This window comes from Macaca nemestrina, chromosome 13, assembly GCF_043159975.1.
Source record: "Macaca nemestrina isolate mMacNem1 chromosome 13, mMacNem.hap1, whole genome shotgun sequence".
In the NCBI taxonomy this organism is placed as follows: domain Eukaryota; kingdom Metazoa; phylum Chordata; class Mammalia; order Primates; family Cercopithecidae; genus Macaca; species Macaca nemestrina.
Window position 1 is genome coordinate 106,226,916 of NC_092137.1, and position 21,437 is coordinate 106,248,352.

Sequence of the window (21,437 nt, forward strand, 5' to 3'; positions counted from 1 at the left end):
ACTCAGGAGGCTGAAGCAGGAGAATCGCTTGAACCTGGGAGGTGAAGGTTGCAGTGAGTCGAGATTGCACCACTGCACTCCAACCTGGCGACAGAGCGAGACTCCGCTTAAAAAAAAAAAAAAAAGAACAAGAAATCTTTGAAATAAGTATCTATAAATTGTCAGAAAAGATAGTTATTTTTTAGAAAAACACAGTCTGCAGCTTAATTAATTGAATGAAGGACCATACTGCCTAACTTGTTAACGTTCCAAGCATACACAGCTTTTAGAAACAAGACAATTCTAAATTGAATAGATATCATCAGCTCATTTTCTAAACACACAATGCCAGAAAATAAGACACTAAGGTCTAAAGATAATCTGAGGCCAACAGGCAGGTTCATCTCCACTGTAATTCTGCCTGTCCCAACGCAAGGTATGTTGATACCTCCTGCCCGTTCTCAAGGCAGGAGGGCCCCCCTAACAAGCGGTCCTGTAGGACCTACAGCCTTTGTGGTGATTATTCTTACCACTGGAACACTGCTCACATGTAGAACTGAGGAACAGACATCACATTTTTAGCAAATGAATGTCTTTAATTTTTTTAATACAGAAAATATGAAAATGACACCAGAGGAAGATATTTATATCACTTTCTGAGAAAATCAGATTTATTTAACTATAATTTTATTCAACAAACTTGGATTCTAAACTAGTAGCTCTGAACAAAATAGAATATGCTTTTTTAAACAAGTTCAGTCGGAAACAACTCTTTAAATCAGTTATCATTCCCTAAGTAGGCTCCTCAGACTCCTAAGATGTCCACAGATATAATTTGGGGGTCTTTAACTGCCCTGTCATATGCAAAGCTCCTTGTGTGTGTCTGTGTTCTGCGGAGAGAGGCTCCACAGCTGTTAGCAGATTTTCCAAAGCATGTCTGATCCTAGTCCCCAAACAAGGTTAAGAATCACTGCTTTGACGAGTAAGGATAATGAATTAGAAATTTTTGGTTTGTAGCACTCTTCATAGGCTTTTTAAGTTGGAAGCATATTGAGAATTCACAAACAGGGAATTTAAAGAATAGGTAGACCTGGCTTAGAAAACAACCCACAAGGGGCTCAGAAAAGCCCATGAGGAGTGCTACATTTGCTAGCACACCTGAAAAATGGGAGACCTTCCTTCTAGGGCACAGTGATGAGATCCAAGCCCTCTGGCCCTTCCTATGAGACACATAGATGAGAAAATGGAAAAAGATACAAGAAAAACAATTTTTAAAAAAAACTGATGTCAAAAAGCTAAAAGACGTAAGTATCAAAAACAGTGGAAACAAAGAACTTGGCAAAAAATGAAACCTATCTAACAGGAAAGCATTTCAAAGAGGACATAAATATAATAGAAACAGGTCCAAAGAATGTTCTGGGATATGCATAACCCTGACATTCCACTCTGGTCAGTCACATTTTCTCTTGAATTCCTCCCATTTCCACAAGTGCCCCCAAGGAGAAAAAAGCAATGGGGATTCCCCAGACTCAACTTGAGTCATCGAATCAGAGAAGACCCTCGAGGATCCAGTCCCTACTGCCTCTAAAACTTCTCCTGCAATATGGCTGCAGCCCCAAACCTTCTCTGAACCTGCTTCTTCCACCCATTTCCAGCAAGTCTATCACGTGGGCTCTTCTTCCCATATCCCCTACCCTACTTCTGACCCTCACCATCTCTTCTTCGGACCACTGCAAAGGCAAAGGAATACTGACTCACCTTCCTGCCTCTAGACTCTCCTTTTCCGCGTCATCTTCTTCTGTCACCAGAGTTCTCACTGACACAGGTTTCATCACATTACTCACCTGTGCAGCTTCAATTCCTCTCCAGCCCCTGCCTCCGGAAGGCACTCAGCTCTTGAGCGTGCCCTGCCACCCTTCCCTGAACCACATGCCAAGGCTCTCCCACGCACATCCACCCAGAGGCAGGCTTCCCTGGACATTCTGCCACTGTCCCCCCTGTTTCCCTGCTTCAACTATTTGCTCCCCTCCATTCTTCCTAGAATACCTCTTCCCTAATTACCTTCTTATTAATTGTAAACCCCTACTTGTCTTCCCAGTCTCAATTTAAATGCTGCCATCTCTGTTAAGTCTTTCCTGATTTTTATGCCAGCATTAACTTCTCTCTTCCCCCGTTGGCACAGCACCTCTCTAAGACGGCAACTACTACTGCTATATTGATGCTAGTTATGTATCTGTCTCCCCTACAAGACTGTGAATTCCTTAAATTTGGGGACATCTTTTTCACCTATGCCTCGTCAGTATGGGGCACATACTGAGAATAAGCACTAATTGTATGCTAAACTATAGAGAAAAGATAAAGATATTCCTTGTTTGGGGAGTTGCTACTTTTTTGCCTTCAAGTGAACCCTCGTATTAAGGTAACAAAAATGCATAACTGTATTTCTTTCTATCGTTATTACAAATTACATGTAATCTGATTTTAATGATAGAAAAAACTATTTTGAAGGACACAGTAAAGGATATGAACCACACAAAAATGGAGTCAATAACTGCTAAAATAATGTCATCAAGAACAACAGCTAAATGGTTAGAACCCTGAAAGATAAAAATAGGGGAAGAAATCTGAATGTAACAGTTTCACTGCACTATAGCAATTATCATTTGATGAAGAAAAATAATTTAGCTTATCTCTTGGATTTACAAAGCCACATAAAAGATTTAATTTCCTAAGAGGATTGTGTTTAAGCACATGGAAATGACCTGTTTTTTGATAGCAACAATTGCTAATTTATGTGATGATAGCAACATAAAACAGTATTATGTAATGGCAAATAAAAAGCATCATGTCCCCAACCTCACTAACACCAGCCATTTCAATCTCTCTCCTCCATACCAAACCGACAGCCAGGGCTATTAATGAAATGAACTCCTGATCTTTTCTGACTGTGTTGTGAAGGGACACAAAAAAAGTGAAGGGGGGATCCATGTTAGACATTTACTCTGACTAGTCATATTTAAAAGTCACTAAGATGTTGGCTATGTAAATTTTTTTTTTTTTTCTTTTGAGTCAGAGTTTTGTACTTGTCGCCCAGGCTGGAGTGCAATGGCGCGATCTCAGCTCACTGCAACCTCTGCCTCCCAGGTTCAAGCCATTCTCCTGCTTCAGCCTCCTAAGTAGCTAGGATTACAGGCGTGTGCCGCCAAGCTATGTACAATTTTAAAGGAATACAATATATATAGCGTATTTACATGTGGGATATTTATCTTTTCTATTTCTTTCTGGCAAATATTTATTTATTATTATTATATGAATGCGGAGTTCTTCATGATTATACAAAGGTGAAAATAAATATACTCAAAGACTAAAAGAGCATCTAACACTGAATACGGGTGTATCAAAGACAACAGGGAGAAGAATGGGGCTTTTTAGCATTACTGGATAAATATTTATGATCTGATTTATACAGCTAATCCAAAAGATATTTTAGGTAAAATGACAAAGGTCTTTGGATTAGGTAAGACATAATAAGCTTCTTAATCACTCAGTCCTCAATCATTTATTCAAAAAACTGAAGCAACCATGCATGGTAACTCACATCTGTAATCCCAATACTTTGGGAGGCTGAGGTAAGAGGATCACTTGAGGCCAGCCAGGAACTCAAGACCAGCTTGGGCAACATAGTGAGACCCTGTCTCTACAAAAAATACAAAAATTAGCTGGGGGTGGTGGCCTGCACCTGTAGTCCCAGCTACTCAGGAGGCTGAGGTGGGAGGATTGCTTAAGCCTAGGAGCTGGAGGCTGCAGTGAGCCATGATCATGCCACTGCATCACTGCACCCCAGCCTGGGCAACAGAGCAAGACCCTGTCTCCAAAACCAACCAACCAACCAACCAACCAACCAACCAACCAACCAATCAAACAACCAAACAAAAAACCGCACAAAATAAAAGTAAAAAAACTGAAGCTAGAAATCTAGGGGTCTTTGCAGACATAAATACTGACACTTCTCTAGAGACTAAAGTGCTGCTGCCCACATCCAGGGTCATCTTCCCCTTGAATATCACTTCCTCTTGGCTCTTTCAATGGCGGGGTCTATGGAATCCTCAAAATAGCTAGTCCCCAAGAGTCAGAGAAAATGAATAAACACATGAGACTTAAAAGAGTGATGAAATGTACTGTATGTATACCTGAAGGGTGTAATTAACTTTCTGTTCACTGGATACATTTTAAAATCCAGGGTTAAGAATGACATTAAGGTATACCAGCTGCATAATGACAAAGACACATGTTCTCTATGAGGAATAACCATGAACATTTCTGGGCTGGGACTGATACCTGCGATGATATCAAGCGGTGCCTTCGCAATCAGTCATATCATTTTAAGAAGCACTCTGGCTAGCCTTTGCCTTTCAGGAAGTATTTTAAAAGGGAAACATTCCATAGAAGAAAAGTTCAAATTGGGCCTTTTTCACAAGTTTCTATCTAAAAATTCATCTCAGGAGATACAAAGTAAGACCACATTTCACAGCAGTAACAAAAAGGGGTGGTAGAATTATGTAGTTTTTACCCCAGTGACTCTCATCACGCCTTCAACAGCTGCAAAGATCAAGTAGAGAAGCCCCAATCCGATCACCCGGTGCATGACTGTTCCCAAACGAGGCCTGGAATCAGGAAGAGGAAACAGAGAAAGAAGAAAAAGCATGGGTGAGTAAAATGCACCTGAATACAGAAACCGGCACCATTTCCACCACCAGGAAGTCACTATCTAATCACATCACTCTGTTCCCAGCTCTGAGGTACTCTGTTTTAGGAAACAGGCCCAGGAACAAAGGGTCTCTTTCTCTAGGACCTGAAGCTATACTGATGCCTGTGAAGCAATATTTGCAGGCCACAAAGGTGCCAGAGGATTTTGCTGCTGAAATTCAAGCAATGGAATGAATATAATTCAGGTACTGTTTCTGTAGAATGGAAGAGTAGGTTTGATGAAATCTAGGAAGGTAAATGCCAACTTCTAAGTGCCACTGGCAGAGAGTCTAACTTAATTCTTCCCAAGGTCTGTCTTTTCAGAGATAATTCACTTATCTCATGACTTGGGCAGAGAAAGAGCAAGACATGAGGAGACGGAACTCCATGACCTCCTTTCTGATCACCGGCCCTCAACCAAAACAGGAGTGCTAACAGAATTTAATTTTCATTCCTTAAACTGAAAGAGTTAAAATAACATTTTTGGGCCAGGCACAGTGGCTCATGCCTATAATCCTGGCACCTTGGGGGGCCAAGGTACACAGATCACTTGAGCTCAGGAGTTTGAGACCAAACTGGCCAACATGGTGAAACCCCGTCTCTACTAAAAATACAAAAAATTAGCCAGGGGTGGTGGCTCCTACTCGAGAGGCTGAGGCACGAGAATCGCTTGAACTTGGGAGGCAGAGGTTGCAGTGAGCCAAGATCACACCACTGCACTCCAGCCTGAGCGACAGAGTGAGACTTTGTCTCCAAAAAATAAAAAAAAATTTTAAAAATACATTTTCGGCTCTTTCAAAATATAAATGAGTTGGGAAAATACAAAGATGGTGGGTTTTGCAATTAATAATTTAAAATAGAATAATTTCATGATATTTGCAAATCAGAATTTATTGCACATACATTTTAGGCTGCTCAAAACCCCCCCTCTCAGAGTAATTAGAAGAAAAAAACTGGTTTAAGAAAAATATTTAAGATAGTCATTTCAAAACAAAATATAAGTAAAAAAATAAATTAATGGTCATAGCTCATATTTAAGACTACTTACCTAATCTAAGGAATCTAAATTCTGATTCATTATAACCAACTAACCAGAACCTCCAAATAACGAGAACTGTTACTGCTCTCATGTTATGAGTTGAGCCAAGCAAGCTAACAGGGAAGGGATTCATTTAAAAAGGGTTTGTGTCTATACTCATTCATTTAATCTTCTATTCCTTTCACAGTAACAACACTGCACCTGTTGGTATCTGATGTTCATAACCAGAGCTGTGAAAGGTACTGCAAGATTCCTCAACAAAACGCCTTCATTTCTTACACTGTACTAAGAACACAAAAGCATTTGAGAAAGAATCTCCAGTAAAAGTTCAGGGGGATAAAGGCTTCCAGGCTAAAATCCTGCTAACTCCCCAACTCCCAGCTCACAAGCAAATGGGCACACACACAGGAGGAGAGCCTAGGGGTGCGAGTCACAGAGCAGAGGCCTGAGCCTGGGCACCCGAGGGCCGGAGCTCAGGAACACAGGAGGCTGCAGCAGAGGAGGCTGGGGAGCAGTAGCCAGTGATGTGAGGGGATAGAAGATGAGCTCCCGGAAACCAGGCAAAGCTGGCATTCCTTAACTAAAGCTGCTCACGGGACAGCTGGACGAGGGCTGAGCGGGGCCATGTGATACAGCAGGGGAAGGTCATGATGGCCTTGACAAGAGCAGTCTCAATAGAGCAATACTGGGGAGGCTGAGGTACAGACTACTCATGTGAGAAGTTATGCCACACAGGGGAAAGGTGAATGAGGCAGAAGCGGAGGAGAGGCCCATGTGGGGTGGAGGGAGGGCTTCACTTTAAAAAAATGGTAGAAATAACGAGATGCTGACGGGGGTGACCCACCAGAGAGGAAAGCGGATGATGCAAGAAAAAACGAAACAGAGTACTAGGACAGTTTCCCTCACAGCTGAGTGGGCACAAGGCAGGGGCGGCCCGTGACTATCAAGAAGAGGAAAGTGGTAGCTGCGGTCCAGATGTGGGGGAAATGACAAGGGCTGGGGGCACAGATGTGGTGGAATTCCCCTCTGATGGCTTCTACTTCCTCAGTGAAAAAAACCTAAGGTCAGCTGAGAGGAGGGTAGAGTCTGAGAGGTCTGAGAGAGAAGGGGTAAAATGGTCTTCCGCAGACAGGAGAGTGAGAAAATAGTGGCAAGGGGATTTAGTACAACTGCCAGCAGCACTGAGGGCACACGTGAAGTTTATGGTCACGATGGCAAGTGGGCCCCCTCAGTGTGGTCCAGGGCTCTTTTTGGGCAAATTCCCCTGCTCAGGTGGGAGCCTGAGGCAGAAGGAAAGCTGGACTTAGCAAGGCTGGAGTTTTGTCAAGAAGGTTGACAAAGAGAAAGGGATCTTTGGGTGTCAGTGTCCTACCGGACCAGGGAATCCAAGCAAAAGGAAGAAGGTAATGATACAAGATGGGGAGGGACAACGGAAGGTGCCAGGGTCAAAAGGCTGGAGGCCAAAGTACAGTCAAAAAAGACTGAAGCTGACATGTTAGAGAAAGTGACAGGAAACAGAGAAGGTGACAGTTGAAAAGTGGATTGCTTAAAATTGAGATTTTGAAGAGGGTGCAGTTATACATATAATAAAGTCTAGAAAATGATACTGGGAATCAGTAGCTGAAACGTGGTGACAAACAAGAGCAGGAGAGGTGGGGAGGTGAGAGCAGGTTACTTAAAGGGTCATCCACATGGCTCCTGGGACCCCAGGGCCTTCTGACAGATGAAATGCTGAGGACGACACCTGTGAAGCCGGTGCCCACAGAGCTGAGGGATGAGGGAGGGTCTGGAAGCTCACAGTAACCACAGTAAGATGCAGCAGGTGATCCAGCCTGAAGAGTGAGCTTCTGGGAATCAGGGTTTTAGGAAAGAAGCAGGAAGAAAGGTCTGAAAAACGCAACAAGGATAGAAATCAAGTTCTCCCATAGTTGTGCCCAGTGATTCACAGGTGAGAGGCGGAAAAGACCCGCCGGAGAGGGTCCTCGGGGGACAGACAGGTTTCAGTCAGAAGTTCTGCTGACTCAGTGTTTAATCCACTCTCTTCCAACACTCAAACAGGACCATAAAAACTTAATGGTACCATCTAAAAAACAGAAAAGGGTTGGAAAATGGTTTGAGTCACTTCAGATTTTCCATTATCCTTAAAGTTGATTATTTATTCATCTAACTATATAAAGTTATCGAAATACAAATTCAGGGTCTTTATTGGAAGATAACATAAAATAGCAAGTATGTGGAAATCTTTTGAAAATGTGTTCTTGTAGATTTTTCCCGAAGGGATTTGTACTACAATACTTAGAAGTTCCATTTTCACAAAGGTCATGATGTAGACGGACTGAATCACTGGGCTGGGACCCAGCACCTCTCCACACTCTCGTACTTACTTCACAATGCCATAGCCCAGGCTCACGATGATCACGAGCAGGCGAGCCAGCGTCCTCTTCATCGCAGAAATCAGCTCCGCACATATCAATAAGCCTTGGGCTGAGGAAGAAAAAAATAATTCACTTCGTGTACATCTGGAAGCCTGCCAACCACGATTCTCAACAACATGTCCTGGGTATAACTACATTCGGACTTCAGACTAATCAGCCACATTTGATTTAAAAGTTATCGTATCCAACTGATGCTTGAAAACTTCAGTGAAAGATTCACACTCTCCTAAAGAATTCACTCCCTTTCTATCTAATCAGCTCCACTGGGCACGGCTTTCTTGTATCAGCCTGAACACTGTCTCCCTGAGCTTCCCTCTGTTCTTGTTCTTTACAGAACTCTCTTCTTGTCCCGTAAATATGTAAAAACCATAACGTCCTCTAGAGTTCTCTTTTCTCCAGGATCTCCTCCTCGTGTATTCATTTAAAATGTACTGATATGCTCCTACTGTGTGGCTGTAATAGTGAAAAAGACATCTGGATCCTTGCCTTCATGGAGCTTGTACTCCGGTTAGGCTAAGTAAATAGAACTCAGTGTGGTAAGAGCTAGAGGTAACACAGCATCCCTCCAGACTTGGAAGAAGGCCAGTCTCATCTACACCTGGGGGAGCTAGAATTGGGTCCCGAAAAACTCAGAAAAAAATGACATCTAAATCAGAACTTGAAGGCTAAGTAGGAGTTAAGTTTTGGGGGGTGGGGGATGACAAAGCAAAGAACACGGCACGTGCAAAGGCAGAGAGAAGAAAAGAGGAAAACCAAACTATGTTGCAAGAAGTAAGTTCATTATGCCTGCAGCAGACAGTGTAATGGTAGATGTCAAGAAAAGAGGCTGGTCATAAAGGCAGGGACCAGTCGTGCAGTTTGGAGCCCCTGTCATGGAGTCTGGACTCGATGTTAAGGGCCGTGGGAAGTCAACAACAATAAACAAAGGAACAAAGGAGGGATTGGTAAACTATGTCTGTAGCTCAGGATAGACAGCTCCACGGGAGAGAAAGCTTCAGGAGGAAAACAATGGATGAGCTCTGCAAAAGAGTGCAGAATGTGAAGAAGGGGTTTATGATCACAAATGTTGAGGGATGAGTGTGCTGTCAATGCCTCCATAGGCTGTCTATACTCCTCTTGAGGTAATGTGACTACAACCTTTCTGGTACAGTGTGACCTGTACAGCAAGATTCTCAACTCCTCCCAGGCTCCTGCTGCAATCTAAGGTTGTGGGAGCTTCTGGGAGGCAACCACCCTATTATTGCCTATGTTGAGTTTGCTTTTCATCAGCTTCAACTTTTAAACTCTTTTTAAAACTTTTCCATTGGTATTTTTGCAAGCTGTACTCTAAACCTAAGTTCAAGATCTTACCCATTAAATTTCACCTTTCTATTCATCATGTCAACTCTCTTGCCTCTCATCATGTATCTTCAAGTGAAAAAGGTCTATCTAAAATGATTCTCTATGCCCCTAAGTATTTTTATTTATTTATTTATTTTTTTTTTGAGACAAAGTCTGGCTCTGTTGCCCAGTCTGGAGTGCAGTGGCCGGATCTCAGCTCACTGCAAGCTCCGCCTCCCGGGTTTACGCCATTCTCCTGCCTCAGCCTCCCAAGTAGCTGGGACTATAGACGCCCGCCACCTTGCCCAGCTAGTTTTTTTTTTTTTTTGTATTTTTTAGTAGAGACGGGGTTTCACTGTATTAGCCAGGATGGTCTCGATCTCCTGACCTCGTGATCCGCCCGTCTCAGCCTCCCAAAGTGCTGGGATTACAGGCTTGAGCCACCGCGCCCGGCCATATGCCCCTAAGTATTTACGACCCTGGCCGGCCTCACATCATCCACAAAATTTAAGAGAATGCTGTCTACATAGTCACACAATAAATGTTAGTTGAACAAACCAACAGATTCACAACAAGAATAAACCAGCAACAAGGTCTAAAATCTGAGAGACACCATTCGAAGCCTCCTAGCTCAATGGTTCTCAATCCTAGATGCATATTAGAATCACCTGGAAGCCTCTACACAGCCCCAATTCCTAGGTCTGCCCTAATCAGAATCTCTGGCACTGGTACCATTTTAAAGTTCTTCAAGTGATGCTGATGCAAAACTAGGGATGAGAACCATTGTTCCAGACCGGTGCTGTCCCACAGACCTTTTTGCAATGATGGAAGTGGTCTATCTCTGTGCTGTCCAATACAGCAGTCACTTGTCACCTCTGGTTACTGAGCACTTGAGATGCAGCTAGAATAACTGAGGAACTTAATTTTTAATGTAATTTAATTTTACTTCAGTACCCACATGTGGCTTGTGGCTACCACAGAAAACAGCACAGGTCTAGGCTGACCAGTGATTACTTCCATGAACTCTTTAGACATGGCTGCACCACCAGTTTTCAGCTCATCTTGTCCATAAGAAACAAGAGGCCTTGTCAAATGCCTTGAAGAAGTCAGCTATACTAAGTTTACTACATCTTCCTAACTGTCAATCTAGCACCCCAAAACCAAAAAAATGAGTCTGACATGATCTATTCTTAATGTACCCATGTCGGGTCCTAACAATCAATGCTTCTCATCCTTCTAATGATTTTTCTAAATTTGATGCTTCAAGATCAATGCTGGGCAATAAAGCCCCTGTCCCAGAATTCCCACCTGGGAAAATCAGAAAGGACCTCAGTTCCTGCTCACCTCTCCTATTGGACGGGACTCCTCAAAGACCCTGACAGCGGTCTGGGTATCTCTTCCAAGCCCTCCAGTGCCATCTTGGACAGCCTAGATTCCCTGAGGATGGCAGACGGCCTCTCATCTCTTCATGGATCTCAGGTTTTCGCTGCTCCACATTAAAGTGCATGCCACCCTTTACCCTCACCAAACAAGAGATCACCACCACTGACAGCAAAGCATCAGAACTGCCTTCTCTACATTCCGGAATGCTTCAATTCTAAGCAGCAGACCTACCCTTCCTTCATCATCTGGTTTAGAGCATGCACACACGCACGCACGCGCACACAAACACCATAAAAAACTTCATACAGAGTAGCGATATCTCTAATATGCATCCTGGATGTCTGCCCTTTCTTTGTTCTTTGGTACTTGTCCTTTTAAACTTTTTATCTGGGGAAATGTCAAATATTCCCCAAAAGAGAGAAAGCAATATAATGATTTCCCATGTACCCAACACACAGCTTCAATAATTAGCAACATTCTGGCAAATTTGTTTCATCTATAGTCTAATTCATTTTTTCTCTAGAGTATTTTTAAATAAGTAACAGATACATAGTGCCAGCTACTCCAGAGGCTGAGGTGGGCAGATCATTTGGGCCTGGAGGTCAAGGCTGCAGTGAGCCAAAATCGTACCCATGCACTCCAGACTGGGCAACAGATCAAGACCTTGTCAATCAATCAGTCAATCAATCACAGACAAAATCATGCCCTTTGCAAATCTGCATCAAGACCATTTGTAACTGGTCACTCAGAAGTACACTCTTGAGCACCTTCAACCCCTTTGAGCACTCTCTTTCCAAGGGTTCGGTGGGAGAGTTGTACCTCTACTTCTCTGGCCTGAAATCTACTTTCTAGAAGTCTGGGGCACACATCTGAGGATGCCCAGCTGTACGGCCTCCCTGCTTCACAAACTCCACTCTGTAAACTGTGATGGTGCCTCCACTGGTCATATGAAGATCTCTGCGGGAGTAACGAGGTGGGGAGAGCACAAGGAGGCTGCAGGCACCATCCATTCCAGCACCCCTGATTTTACTCCCTGTGGCCAATTTCCTTTCTTTTCTTTTTTGAAGGAGAAGGAAAAGAAGATGTGGGGGGAAGGAGAAATATGTTAAAAGGATTGACAGCACCTGAAGTCTCCCTGTCCAGAACTTTGTGCTGTTTTAATCCAAGTTGAACCTTAGGAAATGGGACTTTTATTTTTCCCAGGAGGAAAGTGAGGGGAAAGTTAGCAAGAAGGAAAACATAACGAAGAGAAGACACATGCTCGGCCAGATCAGAGGCCTACTCTGACATTCTTTTCTTGGCTTTCCTTCTCTTCATCTATAATATGCCTGTTTCCAAACCCCTGTTCAGAGGGGGGCCTCCCACCGCTCTGCTCATAAATGCTGGGGAACTCTTAGATCATACTGTATTTACAGAAAGTCAAAAAACTTACTTGACAGTCCAGTGTTGCTGATGTTTTGGTATTCACTATAAAAAACTGCTTTTTCAAGCATTCCCAGGAAAATAACAGCTGCAATCCAGAACTGGATTCTTAATATGTCTTTCCAATAACAGGCAGACCACATCAGCCAGAGTATGCCATATAATATATAAACAATACACATCACCATGTAAAACTGCAGGAAGAGAAGCAATTTTAGTCAGTTAAGCCTTCGGATCATTTGGAAGCTGGCACTTCTACATTCAAGTATCCAACCCTTCATTTTCCAGTCACTCTGGAACCAGAAAGAGAGGATATGTCAAAGCATTAACTACTGAGGAATTACTACCACAAAGCTCTCAGGGTATAAAATTCATTTTTTAAACACGAAAAAATGATGAGAAATACTCACAATCATTAGGGGCCAATCTGATGCAGAGATATATCCATGAGGCCCAATCATAGAAAGAGAAACTGGGATAGAGAAGAAGAGAGAGTTAATTGTCAGTCTTAAGTCTTTAAATGTAAGTTCATTTCCCAGAAGGCTCCAAGAATAACAAACCACACTAACAAATGTAGCACATACATGGTATTGGACAATTAGTAATTGTTTGATTATGTCACCTTGCCAAGATACCTTCACTGTAAGACCAGAAACTCTAAAACTGCTAGAAGAAAACATAGGGAGAACACTACACAACACCGGTCTGAGCAATGCCTTTTTGGATTTGATCCCGAAAGCACAGGCAACAAAAGCAAAAATAGACAAATGGGATTACATCAATATAAAAAGCTTCTTTGCAGCAAAGGAAACAACAGTAGACATAGACAACTTAAGACTGGGAGATAAAATTTGCAAGCCATATATCCAAGAAGGAGTTAATATCCAAAATATATAAGCTCAAACAACTCAATAGCAAGAAAACAAAAACTCCGTTAAAAGAACAGGCAAGGGGCCAGGCGTGACAGCTCACATCTGTAATCCCAGCACTTTGGGAGGCCAAGGTGGGCGGATCACTTGAGGTCAGGAGATCGAGACCAGCCTGACCAACACGGTGAAACCCCGTCTCAACTAAAAACAGAAAAATTAGCCAGGTGTGGTGGCATGCACCTGTAATCCCAGCTACTTGAAAAGCTGAGGCAGGAGAATCACTTGGACCCGGGAGGTGGAGGTTGCAGTGAGCTAAGATCACGCCACTGTACTCCAGCCTGGGCAACAGAGTGAGTTCTTGTCTCAAGGAAAAAAAAAAAAAAGGCAAGGGACCTAAATAGACATTTCTCAAAATAATACATATCAATGAGCAACAGATACTAATATATGAAAAATGCTCAACATCACTAGTCATTAGAGAAATGCAAATTAAAACCCTAATATCATTTCACACCTGTCAGAATGGCTTTTATCAAAAAGATGAAAGACAGTAAGTGCTGATGAAGATGTGGAGAAAAGGGATGCTTTGTACACTGTTGGTGAAAATGTCAATTAGTACAGCCATTATAAAAAACAGTATGGAAGGTTCTCAGAAAATAAAAACAGAATTACCATATAGTCCAGTAATCCCACTTTACTATTTATCCAAAAGATCTAAAATCAGTTTGTCAAAAAGCTGTCTGCACCCGCATGTTCACTGCAGCAGTATGAACAACAGCTAAGTTATGGAATCAATGTAAGTGTCCATCAACAGATGACTGGATGAAGAAAATGTCTATACATACACAATGAAATACTATTCAGTCTTTAAAAAGAAGAAAATTCTGTCATTTGCAACAACATGGATGGAACTGGAAAACGTCGTGCTGAGTGAAATGAGTCGGGCACAGAAAGACATACTGCACATTTTCACTTATATGTGGAATCTAAAGCAATCAAACTCGTAAAACGAGAGCAGAATGGTGGGTACAGAGGCTGGGGGGTAGGAGGCATGGGCAGATGATTGCCCAAGGATAAAAAAAAATCTCAGACAAGAGGAGTAAGTTTTTTCTTTTTTTTTGAGTTCCACTGCACAGCATGGTGAATAGTTAATAGAGTACTGTATGTTTCAAAATTGCTAAGAGTACATTTCAAATGTTCTCACCACAAAAAATGTTAAGCATTTGCGGTGATGAATATGTTAACTAGTTTGATTTAATTATTCCACACTGTATTTATAGATTATAACATCACTTTGTACCCCATACATTTATATCATTATAATTGTCAATTTACAAAAAAAAAAGAAAAAAAGAGACACCTTTACTTGTATCCACACTATTCTAAAAACCTGCGCCAAATCTGGTCACACACAAGAGCACAGTAGTCCCAGCTACCAAACAAGAACTCAGACTGGCCCCCTTGCTAATTCACTGATCTCACTGGGACCTTATCTTCCTTGTCATAACTTGGAATAAATTACCAAACTCACAAATCTAGGCTGAGTTTTGTCTGAGACAGCAATAATAAACCAAGTGCCAAGTACAGTGCAAAACATGCGGGGCTCAGCAACAGCTCCAGCTACTAATTAGCGGGGACTCAAAACCCCCCGCTGGTGTCAGGGGAAAAGACACAATGCCTGGAAAAGAAGCAGGCACAAGGCTAGTTCTATGGTCTGAATGTCCTCAAAAATTCATTAAAGCTTCACACCCACTGCGGTGGTATTAAGAAGTGAGGCCTTTTGGGAAGTGATTAAGTCATGAGGGCTCTGTCCTCATCAATAGATTAATGCCTTACGAAAGGCCTGGAGGGAACTAGGTTAGGCCTTTCTTTGCTCTTCTGCCTCCACCCTGTGAGAGTGGACTGGTTGTCCCCTGATGTGCTTCCTGCCCTTCCATCCTTTCTGCCATGTGAGAACACATCGTTTAAGGTGCCATCTAGGAAGCAGACACCAGGGCCCTAACCAGACACCAAACTTGCTGGCACCTTAGTCTTAGACATCCCAGCCTCCAGAACTGTGGGGAAATAAATTTCTGTTCTTTATAAATTACCCAGTGTCAAGTATTCTATTATAGCAGCACAAACAGACTAAGACAGCTAGGTGACAGAATGGCATCAGGGTCCCTGCTCCCTCTAACTGGCACAGTCTGGCTCACGATGCCATCTCCAGAAGGAAGCCTTACCTCATACTCTTCCAGAGCAGCCACCTTGCCAGCTTCCCTCCAAGGGCCATGCAGTACACCAGACCGTGCCTCCTCTGCAGCAATGCCTACCTCACCTGATTGGTTTCTGTCTGCTGACTGGCTGAATCAGAACAGTATCAAATCCCCAGGGCCCTCACATGCTGATGGCCCAGCAGACACCCACTACGGAAAACATCAGCCAATGTGATTCTAGAATATGTGAAAACATTCATTCTCTTGAAAACTGCTTATTGCAAGTCTACTTTTGTGGCACTAAGGAACCACAGCTTAACAAGGCACAGAGGGTCTAACTTACAGTGGTGGGGGTGCCTCACAGACCATAGAAGCCACATGCTGGCAGATATGCTGCTTCTACTCCTGGGCTACAGACAGATCCTTTAAAATAAAATTTGTCAAATAATAAAAATCTTAAATCCCTGATGATGGCCATTTTCAAGAAACAGAGAACATAACCTACTTGAAATACAACTAAAATGTTGCCTACACATTTCTACATGTTAAAACATTTTTTTTAATCTGAAAGAATGGGGAATTTTATATCCCACTATGAAGTTTGAAATTTTTTTTTTTTTTTTGAGACGGAGGCTCTCTCTGTCGCCCAGGCTGGAGTGCAGTGGCCGGATCTCAGCTCACTGCAAGCTTCGCCTCCCGGGTTTACGCCATTCTCCTGCCTCAGCCTCCCAAGTAGCTGGGACTACAGGCGCCCACCACCTCGCCTGGCTAGTTTTTGTATTTTTTAGTAGAGACGGGGTTTCACCGTGTTAGCCACGATGGTCTCGATCTCCTGACCTTGTGATCCACCCGTCTCGGCCTCCCAAAGTGCTGGGATTACAGGCTTGAGCCACCACGCCCGGCCTGAAGTTTGAAATTTTAAAAATGTATCTTAACACGGTAAAAATTTCAATCTATTAAAAAATAAATAGTATCATTAAGAGAGCTTAATGTTACATTTTAAGTATCTAAAATAAATGTATGATTAACAGAAATTCATTTTTGAATGATGTATTTGAAACAGAGAATGTTGACTCAGGTCAGTGACAAAAATACAAAATACAGAAAATGCAGATAGTAAACATGCATGCAGTTTAACTATACCGTTCAAATTCCAGCTTGCATCTGTATTCTCCGTTTTAATGGAAACAATAAAGATATGAAACCCATCTTTTTGAGTTCTGGCTACCACATCCTGAAATAGAGATTAAAAAAATTCTTCACGTTATTTTCAACAAATTGCTATATAATATAGCCGAACAACTTTTTGCCATATTTTAAAATAATTGAATTGGGTTACTTTCTAAAATTTTTTTTTCTTTTTTTTCGAGATTGGGGGTCTCACCATATTGCCCAGGCTGGTCTCAAACTCCTGACCTCATGTGATCCTCCTGCTTTGGCCTCCCAAAGTGCTGGGATTACAGGTGTGAGCCACTGTGCCCAGCTGTATTGGGTTTCTTTTAAACACACACACACACACACACACACACACACACACACACACACACACACACAAAACAGAAAAGGAATGGCAGGCAGTGGAAGGATAGCTATTTCTCTTATTTTTTAGACACCATCCTCCCAGACCTAAAAAGGTAAAGGAGGAAAGAAGCTTTTCTCATTCTTCAATGTTTTCTATCTTTTATATTTTTACAGGTTCCCTCTAATATTACCATTCTATATATTGTTTAATATTATCAATAAAAAACTTTTTCTAGGGCTGAGCAGGGTGACTCACGCCTGTAATCCCAGCACTTTGGGAGGCCAAGGCGGGTGGATCACTTGAGCACAGGAGTTTGAAACCAGCCTGGCGAATGTGGCAAAACCCTGTCTCTACTAAAAATACAAAAATTAGCCAGGCGTGGTGGTAGGCACCTGTAGTCCCAGCTACTTAGGAGGCTGAGGTAGAAGAATTGCTTGAACCCGGGAAGTGGAGGTTGCAGTGAGCTGAGATCATACCACTGCACACCAGCCTAGGTGACAGAGCGAGACTATGTCTCAAAAACAACCTTTCTTTTCTACTATTACTCTTCTCATATTTTATCCTAATATTATCAAACATTTTGTTTTATTTAAATGTGTGGTTTTTATTAATTTATTTATTGAGATGGAGTCTCGCTCTGTCGCCCAGGCTGGAGTGCAGTGGTGCGATCTTGGCTCACTGCAACCTCAGCCTCCTGGGTTCAAGCAATTCTTGTGCCTCAGCCTCCGAGTAGCTGGGATTCCAGGCACCCGCCACCACACCCCGCCTAATGTGTGCTTTTTAAATTGAATTGGGGGAAGAGGAAGTTACATAACATTGTCAGAAATGACTCAGATTAAGTACATAAGCTAAATGATTCAAATTTCTTAAGGTACTATGTTACTTGCAATTCCACTAAGGAATAAAACTTCCCACTGTAATGCTTGTAAATTCTCCAATGCCCTCCCAAAACTGGACCACGCTTTTTATACTCCACTTTCCTGAATATTTCCTGAATATTTCCTATCCATTTCTTTCATTTCCTACTTCCCATGATATGACAGATTTTGTACAAAGTTTGTCCTGGCCATTGCAGAACAAGTGCCTTTCCATTATCAGACTTCTTAAAGATGGCTGAAGAGAAAACATGAAGAGTCACAGTATAAAAGCAAACATGAAGCTCTCCCAACCCTGCTTTTAGTCCCTACACATAACTCCCAACCCTTTCGACCTCTTACTCAGTCTTCTAACTTTTAGTAATTCCCCAAAATGCCAAAATTTCCCTCCCACATGCTACATTCATGGTTTCTATTTCTTTAAATCCTTAATGACAAGCACACCCCATTGCTATGCTGTCTTGATATTTAGAGGGAGAATTTCATTTTTTAAAGAAAAGAAAGGCTGCATAGAAATTCATCTTAAATTGCTTTAAGAATATTTTTAAGGCTGGGCGCGGTGGCTCAAGCCTGTAATCCCAGCACTTTGGAAGGCCGAGACGGGCGGATCACGAGGTCAGGAGATCGAGACCATCCTGGCTGACACGGTGAAACCCCGTCTCTACTAAAAAATACAAAAAACTAGCCGGGCGTGGTGGCGAGCGCCTGTAGTCCCAGCTACTCGGGAGGCTGAAGCAGGAGAATGGCGTAAACCCGGGAGGCGGAGCTTGCAGTGAGCTGAGATCCGGCCACTGCACTCCAGCCTGGGCCACAGAGCGAGACTCCGTCTCAAAAAAAAAAAAAAAAAAGAATATTTTTAGACAAAGATAGAAACAGTATATACAAAATTCATAAAGACATATTTAAGAAAACTTTTTTTTTGAGACAGAGTCTTGCTCTGTCACCCAGGCTGAAGTTTAGTGGTGCAATTTCAGCTCGCTGCAACCTCCACCTCCTAGGTTCAAGTGACTCTCATGCCTCAGCCTCCCAAGTAGCTGGGATTACAGGTATGTACCACCATGCCTGGCTAATTGTTATATTTTTAGTAGAGATGAGGCTTTGCCATGTTGGCCAGGCTGGTCTCAAACTCCTGGCCTTAAGCAATCTACCTGCCTCAGCCTCCAAAAGTGCTGGGATTGCAAGCAGGAGCCACCGCACCTGGCCTGAAAACATATGGTTTTAAATAATGTTTCCTTTTCCTTCCACAATTCTAATAACCCTACTATATATCACTGTCTAAGTGTTTATCCATTAGCAACCTTTTTCAGTCTTACAATAACTTACGTATATTTGATTTAAAGACAAATCAAACTGCTTACCGTTGATCTTTCCTGGTTTGAAACATTTCTGATATTTATTAGTTCTTTATTCTGGAAAAAAGAGTAAATAATGCTATTTTATACTGCTGCATTTCTATGGAGAAAAGTTGTTTTAATAATTAAGGAAAAAAAAGTTAGAAGAAAAATGAAAAATTAAAAGCTAAACATCAAAGAACAAATCTCACTGTATCCCAGACACAAGTAACAAAGTTCTGCTTTTGAAAAATTACCCCTATTATATAAAGAGACTGAACCTATGACTCACTGATGCTCCTGAAAGAGATGGGAGAATGGAAGCAAGGTGAAAAACCTATTTCAGTGTATCATCCATGAGAACTTTCCCAACCTAGCCAGAGGGGCCAACATTCAAATTCAGGAAATGCAAAGAACCCCCACAAGACACTTTACAAGAAGATCATCCCCAAGACACATAAATCATCAGATTCTCCAAGGTCAAAATGAAGAAAAATGTTAAAGGCACCTAGAAAGAAAGGTCAGGTCACCCACAAAGGAAAGTCCATCAGATTAACACCAAGCCTCTTCGCAGAAACCCTACAAGGAGAAGAGAATTGGAGGCCTATGTTCAACATTCTTAAAGAAAAGAAATTCCAACCAAGAATTTTATGTCCAGCCAAACTAAGCCTCATAAGTGAAGGGGAAATAAGACACTTTTTAGACAAGCAAATGCTGAGGGAATTCATTCAGACCTGCCTTACAAGAGCTCCTGAAAGAAGCACTAAATATGGAAAAACCATTACCAGCCACTTTATACTTTACCACTATAAAGTAACCACACAAATGAGTCTGCATAATAACCAGCTAACCACAATATCAATCCTAAAAGCCTCAATTATAAGCTGGATAAAGAAGCAAGACCCAACGGCTTGCCGTCTTCAAGAGACCCATCTTACATGCAATGACACCCAAAGGCTCAAAATAAAGGGTTGGAGAAAAATCTATCAAGCAAATGGAAAACAGAAAAAAAGCAGAGGTTGCAGGCCTAATTTCAGACAAAACAGACATTAAACCAACAAAGATCAAAAAAGACAAAGAAGGGCATTATGTAGTCGTAAAGGGTTCAATTCAACGAGAAGACTTAACTATCTTAAATACATACGCACCCAACACGGGAGTACCCAGATTCATAAAGCAAGTTCTTAGAGATGTTTAAAGAGACTTACACTCCCACACAATAACAGTGAGAGACTTCAACATCCAACTGAAAGTATTAGACAGATCACTGAGGCATAAAATTAACAAAGATATTCAGGACCTGAACTCAACACTGGATCAAATGGAGCTGATAGACATCTACAGAACTCTTCACCCAAAAATAACAGAATATACAACACTCTTCTCATCTCTGCATGGCACATACTCTAAAATCAGCCAATCAGAAATAAAACAATGCTCAGAAAATGCAAAAGAACCAAAATCATACCAACCACTCTCTCAGACCATAACAAATAAAATTGGAAATCGAGATTAAGAAAATATTTCAAAACCATACAATTGCATGGATATTAAACAACCTGCTCCTGAATGACTTGTGGGTGAATAATGAAATTAAGGCAAAAATCAAGAAGTTCTTTGAAACTAATGAGAACAAAGATACAACATACCAGAATCTCTGGGACATAGCTAAGGCAATGTGAAGAGGGAAATGTATAGCACTAAACACGCACATTGAAAAGTTGAAAAGATCTTGACTGGGCACGGTGGCTCACACCTGTAATGCCAGTACTTTGGGAGGCTGAGGCGGGTGGATTACCTGAGGTCAGGAGTTCGAGACCAGCCTGGCCAACATGGTGAAACCTCGTGTCTACTAAAAATACAAAAATTAGCTGGGTGTGGTGGTGGGTGCCTGTAATCCCAGCTACTCGGGAGGCTGAGGCAGGAGAATTGCTTGAACCTGGGAGGTGGAGTGAGCCGAGATCACGCCACTGCCCTCCAGCCTGGGCAACAGAGACTCTTGTCTCAAAAAAAAAAAAAAAAAAAAAAAGAAGAGTTATAAAGATCTCAAATTAATTAACAACCTAACGTCACAACTAAAAGAACTAGTGAAGCAAGAGCAAACCAACCTCAAAGCTAGCAGAAGACAAGAAATAACCAAAATCAGAGCTGAACTAAAGGAGACAGAGACATGAAAAACCATTCGAAAGATCAATGAATCCAGGAGCTGTTTTTTTGAAAAAATTAATAAGATAGACTGCCAGGTAGGCTAATAAAGAAGAAAAGACAGAGGATCCAATAAACTTAATTAGAAATGACAAAAGGAATGTTACCACTAACCC

General features: G+C 42.0%; 1 protein-coding gene and 1 long non-coding RNA gene across 5 annotated transcripts in view; one reads left to right on the forward strand and one right to left on the reverse strand.

The window, feature by feature from the left end:
* LOC105471803 (transmembrane protein 87B) overlaps nucleotides 1-21,437 on the reverse strand; it is a 63,943-nt gene that overhangs the window by 25,181 nt on the left and 17,325 nt on the right. For 3 of the 4 annotated variants that reach the window (XR_011611986.1, XM_071077100.1, XM_071077102.1), the window contains 7 exons: nucleotides 19,144-19,194; nucleotides 16,532-16,622; nucleotides 12,735-12,796; nucleotides 12,335-12,518; nucleotides 8,149-8,248; nucleotides 4,550-4,643; nucleotides 2,503-2,576 (listed from right to left, as the gene is read on the reverse strand). Coding sequence is in view for 3 of the 4 variants with exons in the window: in XM_071077100.1 (XP_070933201.1) it covers nucleotides 2,503-2,576; nucleotides 4,550-4,643; nucleotides 8,149-8,248; nucleotides 12,335-12,518; nucleotides 12,735-12,796; nucleotides 16,532-16,622; nucleotides 19,144-19,194 (656 nt within the window). In the remaining variant the exon portion in view is untranslated. The remainder of the gene's footprint in view (nucleotides 1-2,502; nucleotides 2,577-4,549; nucleotides 4,644-8,148; nucleotides 8,249-12,334; nucleotides 12,519-12,734; nucleotides 12,797-16,531; nucleotides 16,623-19,143; nucleotides 19,195-21,437) is intronic. The other variant, XM_071077101.1, reaches the window with a different exon arrangement.
* LOC105471802 (uncharacterized) lies at nucleotides 4,584-8,178 on the forward strand. Its single transcript, XR_011611987.1, has 3 exons — nucleotides 4,584-4,686; nucleotides 5,952-6,003; nucleotides 8,083-8,178. It is a non-coding gene; the product is annotated as an uncharacterized lncRNA (long non-coding RNA).